Source organism: Apus apus, chromosome 2 (genome assembly GCF_020740795.1).
Source record: "Apus apus isolate bApuApu2 chromosome 2, bApuApu2.pri.cur, whole genome shotgun sequence".
Classification (NCBI taxonomy): Eukaryota; Metazoa; Chordata; class Aves; order Apodiformes; family Apodidae; genus Apus; species Apus apus.
Window position 1 is genome coordinate 38,826,620 of NC_067283.1, and position 15,363 is coordinate 38,841,982.

Genomic DNA, 15,363 nt, shown 5'->3' on the forward strand with positions numbered 1-15,363 from the left:
GTCACCACATTCAATCTAACAGTAGAGCAGGGGACAAAGCAAAAGAACAACAACAAAGAAGCTATCAATATAAAGAAATGAAAGACATGGGCTGCATCACTAAATCCAAGTTATATCTACAGCATTCAATCAAGATCCATGATGCCCATAATAAAAAATGTTCCAGCCCCATTTAGTGTCCTTATAAACTTAATATCCATCAAAGCAGCAAATATGTTATGAAAGCAAAGATCATGTTCTGAAACTTTGCCTAATGTGACTCTAAAGAAGTATTTTTGTGCAGTGAATTACACTCAGTGTTTTTTCTTTTCAGTTTACTCTGATGGAAGCTGTTAAAGGAATTGCAGACATGTTGGCATATAAAGAGACTCTTGGCAAGGAAGAATGTACAAGTTTGTTTTATATTTATCTTACTTCCTCTTGCACTTAAATCATGATTTTTAAATTTATCTCATTCCTTCCTTTTATGTTTAGGGACATCAATGCCAATGTCAGTACTTTAAAAATAAAACCAGTGGCATTCAGTAACTTCTGTAAACAATCTTTAATAAAAGCCTAGAGCTCAAGTGGATAGTAAGAAGATAATAAAATGCCTAATACCACTTATAGGTCACATAATAGGACAGGTTTTTTTTAGCTCTTCTGAGCAACAGTATGGGACAGCTAATGCCATTCCCTATCTCCTTAGTCATAGTTTTAGAATTTGTAACTCTATCAAAGTAAGTTTTCATATCTTCTTTGAAGGCTTTATATGAGCAAACTGTCTTTTCCTTCTCCTTTTGTGCATACACGAAGCTCAAACAAGCCTCATAGTTTTACTAAATTGTCTTTAAATCAAAATCTTGGCTTCGGCATACATACGTATTTCAGCTTTTCAGAGGACTTTAAAGGCTGCCAGTATAACAATGCATGTTAGTGCTACGTATAGGAAAATGAGAAAAAGCAACAGGGCTCAAGTATGTCCCATTAACCTTGCCTGAATTGTGTATATCCCACACCAAGAAGGCATATTAGCAAAGACAGTGAAATGATGGGTAGTTAATATGCTTGTCAGCAGAAGCAAAAGGCTCATGGGTCATGATAAGGACAGGGAGATAATTAATTTATGTATTGCAAATCAAATCAGAAATAAAACCAAAATCTTAAAACACCTTCCCCCCACCCATCCCTTCATCCTTGGCTAACCTTCACTCCCAGTTTTCTCTGCCTCATCTCTGTGAGACGCACAGGTGAATGTGAAATGGGGGTTGTGATCAGATCACCATGCCTTGTCTCTGCCACTCCTTCCTCCTCACACTCTTCCCCTGCTCCAGCCTGAGGTCCCTCCCATGGGACACTGTCCTCCACAAACTTCTCCAACATGAGTCCTTCCCACAGGCTGCAGTCCTTTATGAACTGCTCCAGCATGGGTCCTTTTCCATGGGGTGCAGTCTTTCAGGAAAGGGCTGCTCCAGCACAGGTCCCTTCCACAGGGTCACAAATCCTGCCAGCAAAACTGCTCTAGCACAGGCTTCTCTCTCCATGGGTCCACACATCCTGTCAGGAGCCTGTTCCAGCACAGGTTACAGCCTCCTTCAGGCACTCATCTGCTCAGACATGGGGTCTTCCATGGCTGCAGGTGCTATCTGCTCCACAGTTAACCTTCATGGGTTGCTGAAGCACAGCCTGCCTCACCATGGTCTTCACCACAAGTTACAGGGAAACCTCTGCTCCAGAGCCTAGAGTACCTCACTCTGCTCCTACTTCACTGACCTCAGTGTCTGCAGAGTTGTTTCTCTCACATATTCTCACACCTCTCTCCAGCTACCGTTGCTCAGCAGTGTTTTTCCTGTTCTTAAATACACTATCCCAAAGGTGCTACCACTGTTGTTCAGTCATGGCCAGTGGTGGGTCTGTTTTGGAGACAGCTGGCATTGGCTCTATCAGAAGTAGGGGAACCTTTTAGCAGCTTCTCACAGAAAGCAGTCCTTGTACCCCCCACCTCCTGCCCTCCTCACCACACAAACAATGTGGCACTTAGGGGACATGGTTTAATGGTGGACTTGGCAGTGTTAGGTTTCTGATTGGACTCAATGATCATAAAGATCTTTTCCAACCTAAGTGATTTTACGGTTCTAGAAAATGCAGAATTTGCTTTTAGAACACAATACACTGTCCCACACCTCTACTGCATTTCATGTGATGGTTCACCAGAGAAAGCCCTAACCATGTCTTGTTCCCTTGAAAGAAAAAAAGACCTTCCACACTTTAAGGTTTGTTGGCTATGGCAGAAGGTTAGTATATAGAAATGATCATCCTCAAAATTCAATTGTAGTGTCCTTACATACTGTTGAAAAATTAATATTATATGACAGTCATAAACCTCAACAGAGAATGTGGTTGACATTTTCTTTCAGCAGCATACTCTGACAAATTACAGAAACTGAGTTTGAAAGACCAATCACCAAGGCTGAAATGCCTTGAAGGGAGAAAAGAAAAGTGTTCATGGCATATCTGTCAGAGAAAAACATCTCCTGATTTTTATGGCTTTAGACTGCCCAAGATCAAGGACATGATCAATTAGCTAATACTACCCACAAACACAGAGAATTAAAGTAGTTCAGATCCAGTTGATTATTGTCTTTCACAATGGTTTAGCATTTATTAGAAACTGTGACTGTTCTCTTCACAAAAATACATACTACAAAGAACTAACTCAGGCTGCTTCTTCATTATACCCCTCTCTGGAATTCTTCCTGAACATTTTTATTTCTATGTCAAGAGAATCCTTGCGTGCATGAGGAAATGCTTGTTCTACAAATTTAAAGTGCTGAGGATTGTAGCTGCAGGGCTGGTTACTATATTCTTCCTCTAATCTCTCAGTTAGATATGTCTTTTCTAATCACAGAAAATTCACACTCTTCACCAGTCCTCAAAACTGTAGTGTCAGCTTTTGGGAGATAAATACTGAATTTCCTCTACTTTCAGACCTCAGCTTCCAGTATACTGCACTTGCACTTCACCACCTGTCCTTTCACAACGGACTGAAATGGAAATGTATTTGCAGTTTCTCTTTTATGGTGTCAGTGACGAGCAGTGACACAAAAAATTAGAACAAAATTCTGAAAATTCAGTGCCATTTAAAAAAGATACTGATAATATAATAGTAGCTTTAAAAATTAAATTGTATGTTCATCTTAATGAAGCTTCTAGATGAGCCTACGCTATGTAACAATTGTAACAGCCCGAAATAAAATTTCTTCTTTAGGTCTCTCATTGCACTGTCTTCCAGCCTCCCCTTTTCAAACTCTTTTAACCCAGCATAACCCTCATTTTTCCATTTGACAGCTTTTGCAGAAGGAAGAACAGAGCACAAGAAAGCTCCTCTGAATATTTGGTACAATTTCAGTGTCTCTTAGTTTCTGGTCTGCTGGATACGATGGCATAAATCAATTCATCTGTAGCTAACACCTAACCAAAAAACTCCAGTTGAAAACATAATTTAGCATTTTACTAAGGTAGAAAAATTAAGAAAAGAAATTTAGCCTCTGTATTTGACCACAGTTCCTGGTAGATTGATTTCTAATTATTTCTTCTTTGTGAATTCTTTGTGTACCTCTCCCTTTGTATGTCAAGTGTGTCCTTGGATGCACGAGCCTGGACTCATTCTGCCTTGAGTAGCCAACTGCCTATACAATCGCAAACAAGTTTTTTGTGCCTCTTACAAGTGAAACTTCTGCAATATAAAATTATTTTCAAAACAATTATACATTGGTCAATATGCAGGCAAGACCACTCAAAGACAGTATCATTGATATGTGGCATTTTGACCTTGGAACAACTTTATACATGAAAAATATGATGGCTTCTGCTAGGACTCATATAAAAGTGCAATTTTTTTTAAAACAGCCCATTTATTGCTTTTCTGCTAAAAACAGAAAGCAGATGAGCCACTTACCATTTAAATATTTTGTTCAGAAACAGAACTATTCAGACTAGAAGTGGAATAGCTACAAGCAGCTGTAAAACAACTAAAATTATCATACAATCTAAACAATTTAAACATGATGGTGAAGAAAGGGATCTGAATATATAATTGCTATATATCTCCTATGCCACATAAGTAACTTAAAAGCCTAAGTCCTTGTAAACTTAGGAAAAAGAGGTCTACAAGCATACGATTATGTTTAATGATCAGATCACCTAAGAAATAAAACAGATACCTGGACATTTTAAAAGCACTTTGAAAAATGAGATGTCCCTATAGAATTAGTGGAAAAGATGAGCTATAAATAGAATATGGTTCAGATTAAAATAATATCAATTATATACTAGCATTTTATCTATTAAAAAGAGTGTAACTTTATCCCTACTGTAATACACAAAATTAAATTTTTCTGATTTTCATTTAAATTAATTAAATGTTACCACCAGTATAATAATTGGACAGATTCTAAGGAAACTCTTAAGAGGGCTGATAGAACTTTCATTCTAAAACAGTCACAGGGACTGCAAAATATATACCAGATTGAATCTTAAGTAATCTTAAGTATAGAAGTTTTTTCCTTGATTATAACAGGTTGGAACTGACTCACCACTGCGTTTTTTTTTGTTTGATGCCATAGGCTTATACCAGTAAAATACCCTGTTTCTTACAGGATCCTATAATCTTGAATGCATTAAACCACTACAGCATCAACTTCTTCACCTATCGGGACAGAAAGAAAACAACATATGCACAGCCACTCTCTACTGTGCATTTGTGGGGATTTGAAGTTTGAAAAGGATTACTATCTTTGGACCACTGTGGCCCAGTTGCTGCTCCCCACGAGAATATCTATCCAACTTTCACCAAGATACTTCATGGTCAATTAAGCCAGACAGTATTTAGAAAACCAAAATGAGAAGATGATAGAATTAGACAACTGGATGCTTTCATAAGTCATTTAGCTCTCTTGCCACTCTTAAGTATCCTAGGAGTAACTTATGATCTAGAGTAAGGAAAGTTTTTCCTTCCTGAAAGAGTGTCCTAGAAGTCTGACTGTCCACTGCTTCTCCCAACACAACTATTAGATTGATTCAAAGGAAGCAAGCAGAAAGATTGAATGAAAGAAAATGGTTTTTCATATGATGTACAGTTAAGCTGTTGAAATTCCTGGCTACAAAATGTTGCAGATGCCTAAGGATTACATGAATTTAAAGAGAAACTGAACAGACCAAAATGGAAAAAAAAATAATCCTCTGGAAGGCAACGAACACACTGAAACCACCTCTGGCTCTGACAGTCCCTGAGCTGCGAAGTATAGAGAATGGAAGAGTCTATACACCTGACACGTTTTCCTACAAGTTTTTAATTGAAAAAAACACTTCAGTCCCATGTACCAAAGCATTCCTATATTCCTGTAGAAAGTTATTAACAAAACAGTCAACATACATTCATAATCTTTTTTGCTCATCACAATTTTTCTTCTCTTTTAAAGTTCTATTTCTATATGCCAAATAAGAATGTTTAGAGATGCTTTATTAGTTGGGCAAATCCAAGTGCTGCCACATCTATTTCTTGGCACAACTGCAATAAACACACTAAAAATTAGGATACAAGATAAAATTAAGCACTTTGGCAATTGCAGTTGGATTATCTCAGCATTGAATTCATTGCCAGCAATTGACACAGCAGGAAAAAACCCAGTGTGAAATGTTTGCAACTGAGTTTACAAAAGTGCAAGCAGCTGTCTGCACACAGAGCATCTTCTATTGTGTCTCAAAATACAAGGAGTAGAGTACCAGTACTGTAACAGCACACAAATAAGCAAAGCCACTGACAACAAGAGGAGTATTAGGACAAAACGCTGCAGCATCATATGAACTCTACCAACACACAACCCTTTTTACAGCCATTTTGCAAAACTATCAAAGATATCACTGAAAAAAAACCCTGAAATCAAGGAAAGGATACTAAAACATAATTTGAAATACTAATTTTTTAACAGCTTTGGTTTGATCTTAATGATGATTCAGACACACATACATTAGCATAAAAGTAATAGATTTTCAGGCTGAAAAGGTCAAAAGGGATCGTTTTACGCTCTTAGTGGGGGCTTCACCTTGAAACTGCTACTTGTACTTTTGTTAGTTCCGCATAAATGTTATTTGTATTTTGAAACTCTAGGGACTTTAGACAAAAAGTGGAAATTACCATGTTTGTAAAAAAGCAAATTAAAAGTCATAAAGATTTTGCTGTGTTGAAAAATGTGCACATGTAAGAGGAACACAAGGGGAGCTGAACAGATTGACCTGTAGTTCTCTAATTCTCAGTAAGATATTGGGAAGAATCCAAAATACAACAAAATAATACAGAAGTACACAATAACCACATATAAATATATTTTATATCTTGTCAAGTAGGAGTATTTCTAAGAGTTGAGATTCAGATGTACGAGGAAAATGTACAGGAGAAACCAGGGTTTCTGATGTCCTAATCAGTATGGATGCTTGCAGAATAATAGAATGGTTAAGGTTGGAAGGGACCTTAAAGATCATCAGGTTTCAACCTCCCTGCTACGAGCAGAGACACCTCCCACTAGACCAGGCTGCACGAGGCCTCATCCAACCTGACCTTAAACACCTCTAGTCAGCGGGCTTCTACAACCTTCCTGGGCAACCTATTCCAGTGCCTTACTACTCTTCTGGTGAAGAAATTCTTCCTAATATCCAACTTAAATCTACTCTCTTTCAGGTTAAAACCATTATCCCTTGTCCTATCACTATCCTCTCTGGTGAAAAGCACCTCCCCAGCTTTCCTATAGGCCTCCTTCAAGTACTGGAAGGCTGCTATAAGGTCTCCTTGGAGCCTTCTCTTCTCCAGGCTGAAAATCCCCAACTCTCTCAGCCTGTCTTCATAGCAGAGGTGCTCCAGCCCTTTGATCATCTTCGTGACCCTCCTTTGGACCCTTTTTCAACAGCTACATGTCTTTCCTGGGCTGAAGGCTCCAGAGCTGTACACAGTACTCCAGGTGGGGTCTCACCAGAGCAGAGTAGAGGGGCAGAATCACCTCCCTGGCCCTGCTGGCCACACTTCTTTTGGTGCAGCCCAGGATGGGGTTGGCCCTCTGGGCTGCGAGTGCACACTGGTGGCTCATGTCAAGCTTCTCATCTACTACTACCCCCATATTCTTCACCTCAGGGCTGCTCTCTATCCATTCTCTCCCCAGCCTGTATTTGTGCCTGGAGTTGCACTGACCCAGGTGCAGGACCTTGCACTTGGCCTCGTTGAACTTAATGAGTTTGGCATTGGCCTACGTTTTCAGCCTGTCAAGGTCCCTCTGGATGGCATCCGTTCCCTCTTGGGTGTCAGCTACTCCACAGAGCTTGGTATCCTCAGCAACCTTGTTGAGGATACATTCAATCCCACTGTCCAGGTCTCCAACAAAGGTGTGGAACAGAACTGGTCCCAAAACTGATCCTGAGGAACACCACTCATCACTTGCCTCCACTGAACCATTGACCACAACTCTCTGGATGTGGCCATCCAGCCAATTACTTATCCACTGAAGCCCACTAAAAAAACTTTCCAAACCCCACTAAAACTAATAGAGAAAAAAAAAAATAAAAGAGGAATATTTCCTTAATCACTACCAAGTCACTGTTTCTAAGTTATTTTAACAAATTTTCTTATATTCCATCTTTCAGACAAATTTTCTTTTTGAAGAACACCATCTCAAGTAAGTTTAATCCGTCTTCAGTGGGTTACTATCCCTCTTCCAACACTTAGAGTGCAAAACCCTCTTAGAAGAACAAAGTGTTTCACTCCAGCTTTCAGTGCCAGATTACCTGTCATGCATGTGAAGTGCAGCTGAGACCAATCCTCAATCTGTTTCCTATGGGAAGACAAGAAAGGTGAAGAGAACTGGGAAATAAGACCCTGTAGGTGAAACAGAGGTAAACATACAGGTTTGAGGTAAAGCCAAAAGAAAGTATCACATCCTTACGTTAAGCTACTGGGCACTTCTATAAAAGAAAATTAAATAGGTTCTCCCGGGGTCTGGTCCGGAACATTCTCTGCATGTAACAAGTCTGAAAGAAGATCTTGTAACCTCCCTTTGCTGCTGGACTAAGGTCTCTATAGGAAACTGTAGCCATGAGAGAGGCTGAAACTAAATCTCATGGCATTGTTCAGCAGTTCTGCATTAAAAGGCTTTCAACTGGACAATTTCCATCCTTTTGCTTCCACAAAATAGAAACGATTTCCCAAGAAATCACAAGCTCTAACTGCTTCCAAAGAAGTGTGATTGTTCAAAGAATGCCAAAGCTGATAATGATTGTACAAGCATTTATTTCCACATCTCTCATCTGCAGGCTCCATTAATGTCAGAAAACTTGTATTTTTGTCTTGTTCCTTTTAATTTTGTATTTCTTTTAATAGAAATCAGCAATTTAATGCTATTAGTGATGTACCCTCCAAAACACATCACTTAGTGTGATGCCAATTTAGCGACTCAATTGCTTGGAGGGTGAGCTGAAAAGAAAAATAAGTGTTCTGAAGCTGTGGGAAACATAGTGTGTTATCCTGACCATGCTGCTTTTCAGTTTGATGCTGATTTGAGGCTCAGGGGAACCCTTGGAGACTTAAGTTAAACACTGTGCTGAACTAAGCAGTCACCGGAAAGTGGCACAGTCTGGATTCACCTCCTGAACAGTTTCAGAACACTTATGCTATTTTCAACAGCTCTGTCGTAGAGCACGTAAGCCTGGGAAGAAAAAACAAAACAAAACAAAACAAACTACAAAGCTACACAGTGGTGTGAGAAAGCTCAGCACAGGCCAGGATAAGATGACCCTAGCAGGTACAACAGGAAAACATACTTTATGCAGTATTTGAAATGCACTTGGTAAATCAAGATACTTAGGCTCCAGTTATATTTAGATACATCCCTCTAGAATTTGAGATTTCTTCACCAAAACTTGAACAAAATTTTACCTCAGTTTAAGATATAAATATAGTACAGGCTAATATGAGTCACATGTGTGACATTCAGGATGTATGGTGCTTGTCTCAAACAACCCAAGAGATAAACAGTGTATTCAGACACTTGGGGAGTCTGATGTTTGTCTCAAGACATGCAAGAGATAAGCAGTGTTTAACGAAGAGACATCTCAGCAACACATCAGGTTGCCCCCACTACAAATGTGGTGATCACTGTGGCATGTCCCAGGAACTGACTGTATAAAGGAGAAAAGCATCAGTCTCAAGATACTTCCTATGATCAGACCACCACCCTCCTTCTACTACGAGACCAATGGGACACTGCTGGAGCTCTGGGTGGTGACTTTTCCTTCAACTCTTTATTTCCCTTCCTGGTCTTTCTCTTTTGTAGTTTAGGGTTAGTTATCACATTTGTTACAAGCTTATGACAAATATGTAGTTGTAACTCTTACCAGCTGATCTGTACCTAAATAATAGACTATTTGTGCAGCCGATATTGTATTATCTTAGTTTTGCCCTGGCAGAATCACAAAGAATTTCCACGTATCTGATTATCAGATCATGACACTGTGACAAAAAACACACAAGTTTTAGGCAACTTCAGAACTTGAGACTTGGCCAAGCAAAGAGTAGGGCAGGGACACCAAATGGTCTGTAGAAGTTGGATATGTATATTACTGCATTTCAACAACCAGGTGGATTTGCTCTTTGTATATATTACACAAATTAAGGGGTCACTTTCAAGTATTTGCCTCAACTGTTACTCTCCTTTTCTCAGGACACAAACCCAATGTAACAAAGACAATCGCTGTTAATCAACATTACTGAAAAATGATTTTTTCAAGGATTTTAAAGGCTAAAATTTGAATAATAGCTACCTAGACTACAGATTACAACCGGGTCAAGGTGCCTTTGACAAAAATATATACACATGAACAAAATATGGTGGTGGATGCTTCAAGGAACTGAGTCTAAATGACTGACCTAACAGATAAGAAAAGATATGACAGACAGCAGAAAAAAAATACAAGATAGGTTATAAACTCAAGACCATGTGAACAGTACCATAATTCTATGTGGGAACATGGATGCAAAAGATGCAAGATTTGCTTATGATGTCAGGAAGGGATGTCACACCTTGTTTTGCACTTGTGCAACAATCAAGTATAGGTTGCAATCTTGATGAGACAAAGGCAAAACATTGCAAATGGCCTTTGACAGCATATTCCAAGGTTATTGCACAGAAGGAACCAGGTGCTTATGTACTTGGGGGATAGAACAAAAACGTCAGTCTGAGCAATTCACTCTAAACCTGTTTTGCACAGGTATCTATGAGTAACTCTCTGACCCTCTCGTGTAAAAATGAACTTCCAAACAAAATGTGGTGACACCTGGATTTATCTGCCACCACTGGAATTTGTTGCCTTTTATCCAGTTTAATCCATTTATTTATTTATTGTGAGCAGATTGTGCCCAGAAATACCTGAAAAAATATTTTTCGCATCTCTGTGGTTTATCTTTTCAGGCCATACACTATTTGCACACTTTAAAAAAAGTTTATTCATGCTTCTCTGTGTAAACCCCGTCAGAGCCAGTCCTTTCTACCATATGCATTTGTGTGCAATTGAAAAATGTAATTATAAAATGTCCAGACCATTAGGATGTATGTTGTCAGTGGCTACTTAGGAACTTTTTACATATTTTTAACACACTCATCAGTACGTTTGCTATATAGTATAAACTTGAATACCAAAAATGCTAATGCTATTTTGGGTATTTTGATAGTCTACAAATGGAAAATTTTCTTGACAGAAAGAACTGATTTTTCCCTACTAAGTTTCTGAAGGCATCAATAACTTCCATTATAGCCATTTTACAATCTTATGCTGTCAGCATGCTACCTGTTTTCCATTAGGCATTGGTATCTCAGCTATGGTATAAATAGCAGGATAACAATTATTATCTTCATGGTATAAGGCAGTCTAGCTCTGAACAGGATAAAAAAAAAAAGCAATTCTGAACAAGCTGAGAGCCTAGGGATCTCAGTGATATTGATCTCTCATGACTGTACCACAGCTAATATTAGCGTACACAGAACCAAAGTGTTGTTTCTGTTTTAATATTATATTTCTGAATATTGCTACATGGCTCGAGCACTCTGTGCCCTTTTGACATTCTCAGAAGCAATTTTTGTTCTCATCCCCTGAAACTGTAGAAAGAGAGAAGAGCTATAAAACAGGCTTGAGAGTTGACTGGACCTTTCAGACAGAGGCATCTGAGAATGAACAGTGCCATCCACAGTAGAAACTGCCAGGGCTACTGGACTGCCCTTGTCTATTTTGGCTTCTGTTGCTACCGTCACAATAAAGGGCAAGGGAGAAGAGGAATCCCTGCATGCCAGGCCCAGGGTTCCCAAAAATAATAAGAAGGAAGGGACCGCAGAGGGCTTTCTTCTAGACACCCATGCCATGCATGGAGGAGGCATTTTCCCCACAGACCTTGCCACATTTCATGGGCAGAATGTGACTTGTCTGTAATCAGATCAAAAGAAATGCAGTTTATCACAGCAAGGGAAGGAGCCAAGACCATCTGAGGTAAGCCAGTGGCTGAGCAAGGAAGAAAACCAATGAATGGCTGGACAACAAAAGGGAAAACCAAGAGCTCTGGAGCTGGATGAGCCTCCTTCAAGCACCTGAATTCTCAGGTGATTGCATGGAGTGCCATTTTTTGAGTTGGCTCTAGTCTTAACACCTTTTCTTTTATTTCTATTCAATTAACTTGTTCAGCTTTCTTATTACTAAAACTCACTGTTACAGAAATGACCCAGTGATCAACCTTAATTCTTTAATGAAGTAAGTTTTGATTGGTACACAAATATAAAAAGACACAGTTTGCCTGACCTTGGAGCTAGACATATCACTCCTTAAAAAAATGTTGTTGTCCCCCACCCCCACAGTAAGGAATATTCAGTTACAATTCAGTGATGCTAAAACAATTCAGCATCCATTTTTTTTACTTTCCTGGAATACCAAGGGCTAAATTTTCCACTGGCATAATTTTAAGAGAGTCAAGCAGCTGATTCCAACAGGGAATTCAGCCATGGGCACCACAAGGCAAGTTCTTTCTGTCACTGAGCCACAGAACAGTGCAGATTGTTACACTGCTTCTCGAAAGTTTCTATCCAAGTAATTCAGAATTCAAAACAAAACAAAGAAATCCTAAAATAATCAGTTATACAGTGTAAAATCAGCTGAGAGATTAAGAGCTCATTTTCTTGGATTGATTAGATGCTTTGTGATTGCCTGTGTGTTCCTGCATGTATCATTTGTAAGAAATCTTTAAGTCTTCTCCTTTACTAACAGGGAATAATTAGCAATCATTATTTTAAGCAATTATAGGAGAATCATCCCCTTCAGAGAAGAAATACAAATCACAAAAAAAAGAGTGAAAAAAGAAAGAGGCTTTGTTTGAAAACAACATGGTAAACATACCAAGATCACTCCTGAGTTCTCGAAGAAGACAAAATAAACAGCAAAATAAAAATTAAAAAAATCCCACACCAACCAGAAATTCAAAGCATGTTAAAAGGAACTGGAAATAATTCTCAATACAGTGAACTATGATTGCTCTAAATATATATTAGACTGACAATGTAGTTTACTTGTAATTTATAAACAAAAAGTACGCAAGTCATCTGTTCTCTGAAATGTGAGTAGCCCTGAGAGAAAGCTCACAGCTCTGCCAAAAATATAAACAGCCTTTGAAAGCTGGCTGCTAAAAAAAGGGTAAAAGGACATTTGCAAATAAATCTTCATAGACAGACTTCTTCAGACAGCCATGTACAACTGCTCTAACATATTTATAGAAGGTTGCTTCATGGTCACAGAAATGCTATGTATATTAACCCCTGGCAAAGCATTGCCCTGATGCATAAGTCAAATGAACTCTGTCAAAGATGGATCTCCAGTATTCAGGCATACACTTCAGCAGAAATCTGTCAGCTTGATTGCTGTGTGAAAATTAAAATAAAAGGGGAATAAAAAAGCATTTCTTTCTTCTTGTTATCTCCACATCCTCTCCTGAAACCATTTATGCTAGAGACACCACTAAAGCGTTCCTTTCATCTTTAAGATAAAAAAGTGAAAATAAAAACATTAAAACTTCCCCAGAAAAAAGGCAAGGCAGAAGTCAGGGAAACAGGTCAAGAACTGGTAGGATGAAGTTCGTAACAGTAGTCTGTCACGGACCTCTTGTGATTTCCTTAGTAAGCTACTTATGGCTAGTTTCAGAAAGATATTTAAGTGCCTACCTCTCTGTGAAATCAATGTGATCTGGATAGCAAGATGCCTTTGAGGAGCTAGTTCTCAATTTCTTTATGCCTCACTTCCCTACCTGCAAAAACGAGGCAATACTACTTTCCTACATCACTTGCATGCTGCTAGTTTGAATATTTATGGACTGCAAGGAACTCAGATGCACTACAAATCCCAACAAAGCAGTAAATGTGCTGAAACAGTTCTACTCCCTTTCACACAAAATATGAAAATGTACTCAAATAGCGTTATTTTTTTAGGGAGAAATCACACAAAACATTCCTGAGTATAGCTGAACAATATTTAACAATACCGGCCAGAAACATAATGACTTAGGGCTCAAACATTTACTTGGTTCAAATGACACATTTTTTACACGGTCAAGTCATCCTCGAGAAAATAGCTGGTGGGGGGGAAAAAAAATGTACGTCCTCCTTTTTGCTTTGGAAAAGGGACCCATTTTCCCCCCATTCATAAATTTCAGAAGGATGCCATTTATTAATGAGCTCTAGCAGACTTCTATTAAAAAATATATACAAACTCTTATGACAGTCACTCTTTCAAAAGCACACTTAAGTAACTGTTAGTACTACATTGCTTTGTTTCGTTCAGAAACTGAATTCCCTTCCTCTTGACCATGCTGTACAAAACTAAATTTTCCTCCACTATTTCTAAAAAAGGCAGAGAAAAATTATGCAGTTTTCTGAACTCCATTTTCATGTCAGTGTTCGAGTTCAATCTGCAGTTCTTAGAGTATCTCTAAGCAAAATGGTAATGCTCAGTCTTCTCCAGTGCGACAGCGCTCTCCAATGCAGACAGCCTGAGTGTGTAAAGATGCTCATAGTTTTGATGCCCTTTACCTGGAGCACTGAGTTCCTCTTCAAAGGCATTGAAACTAGCAGATAAACCCTTGGCTCAAGGGTCGAGAAGCAAGCAGGCAAACCAGTACCACCTGAAAGTGACTGCCATTTCTTCACTTTCTAAAGATTATGCCAGCAGTTTGAAGTACTCTCCACTGCCTTATGCTTGCCATTATTTTTTCCCCCATAGATTTTCCAAAGTATTTACAGAATTCACTGAAAAATGTAGTTGCATCTAGCAAAGTGAAAGAGCCAGTTCTGTTGTACCATTTCAACAGTGAGAACTGTTCCAATTTAATAGTGGAACATGATGAAAATACAATTCATGAAACTACTTCAGATTGCTTCTCCTCAGCAAGGGCACTTTCTCTGAAAAATTCACTTTTCTACCCCCAGATACTGCAACCATGGAGCCATTAAATTCTCAACAGTTGTATTTTTCTCTACTCATTTGTTCCCAGAATTGCTCGCAAATTCTTCCTCTGGAAAAGAGTGAACAAGACAAATTTCAACCTGAGATTTATATATATATAATTCTAAGATGTTACAAGCAATATTTGCATTTCTCAATTTCTGTATTACATTGCAACAATACAGCATGCTCCATTAAAATGTAAACCTAAAAACAACAACCAAAAAAATAGTTGAAAAAACAGTCTGATTGGCTTACATTCATCTTTGAATTGAACTAATTATCTTGTATTCAGTCTTGCACTTATATTCAATTATGACTAGTAAGGCTTTGACATGTTCAGAGCAAAACACATGAAGAATGCATTTTGTGTTATTCTTTCATTTTATTTCATCATCTCTTGTACTTGCATATAAAAAAGCAAATGTGCTTAGTCCCTTGTGGAATTAGAAACACTGTACAAATATTCCACACCCTGTTAGCTGTTTCCTATCCAAGCTGTGCTAATGCTGACAGACCCTTTGAAGCTGCTGTCACTCTGGGAGAAACAAGAAGTCTTTACAAAAAAGGCAGAATTTCAGAAATTAAAAAAAAAAAAATAATTAAAAATCTAATTTCTAATTTAAATCTGCTGGTTCTTCTCCATTCCCCAAACAACAAGTTTTTAATACAGATAAACTTGGGCACTACTGCAGTACTAGTAAAGCTCAGGAAACCCAAAATGCTAGGATGTGCTCAGTGAGACCCTGTTGCTGTAGAAACTAACATTCTTGTAAAATCAAACTGAGAAAATACAAAATTAAAATATTATAAAAC

General features: G+C 38.4%; 1 protein-coding gene across 2 annotated transcripts in view; it reads right to left on the reverse strand.

Annotated features, from left to right (window-relative positions):
* Positions 1 to 15,363, reverse strand: part of ZNF385D (zinc finger protein 385D) — a 417,913-nt gene that overhangs the window by 285,704 nt on the left and 116,846 nt on the right. Inside the window, exon 1 of one of the 2 annotated variants that reach the window (XM_051611830.1) lies at positions 7,810 to 7,850. The exons of the other annotated variant lie outside the window; for it this stretch is intronic. Within the exon in view, the coding sequence (XP_051467790.1) occupies positions 7,810 to 7,816 (7 nt within the window). The 5' untranslated portion in view covers positions 7,817 to 7,850. Of the gene's footprint in view, positions 1 to 7,809; positions 7,851 to 15,363 lie in introns of those variants that run through there. 2 annotated transcript variants of the gene reach the window in all.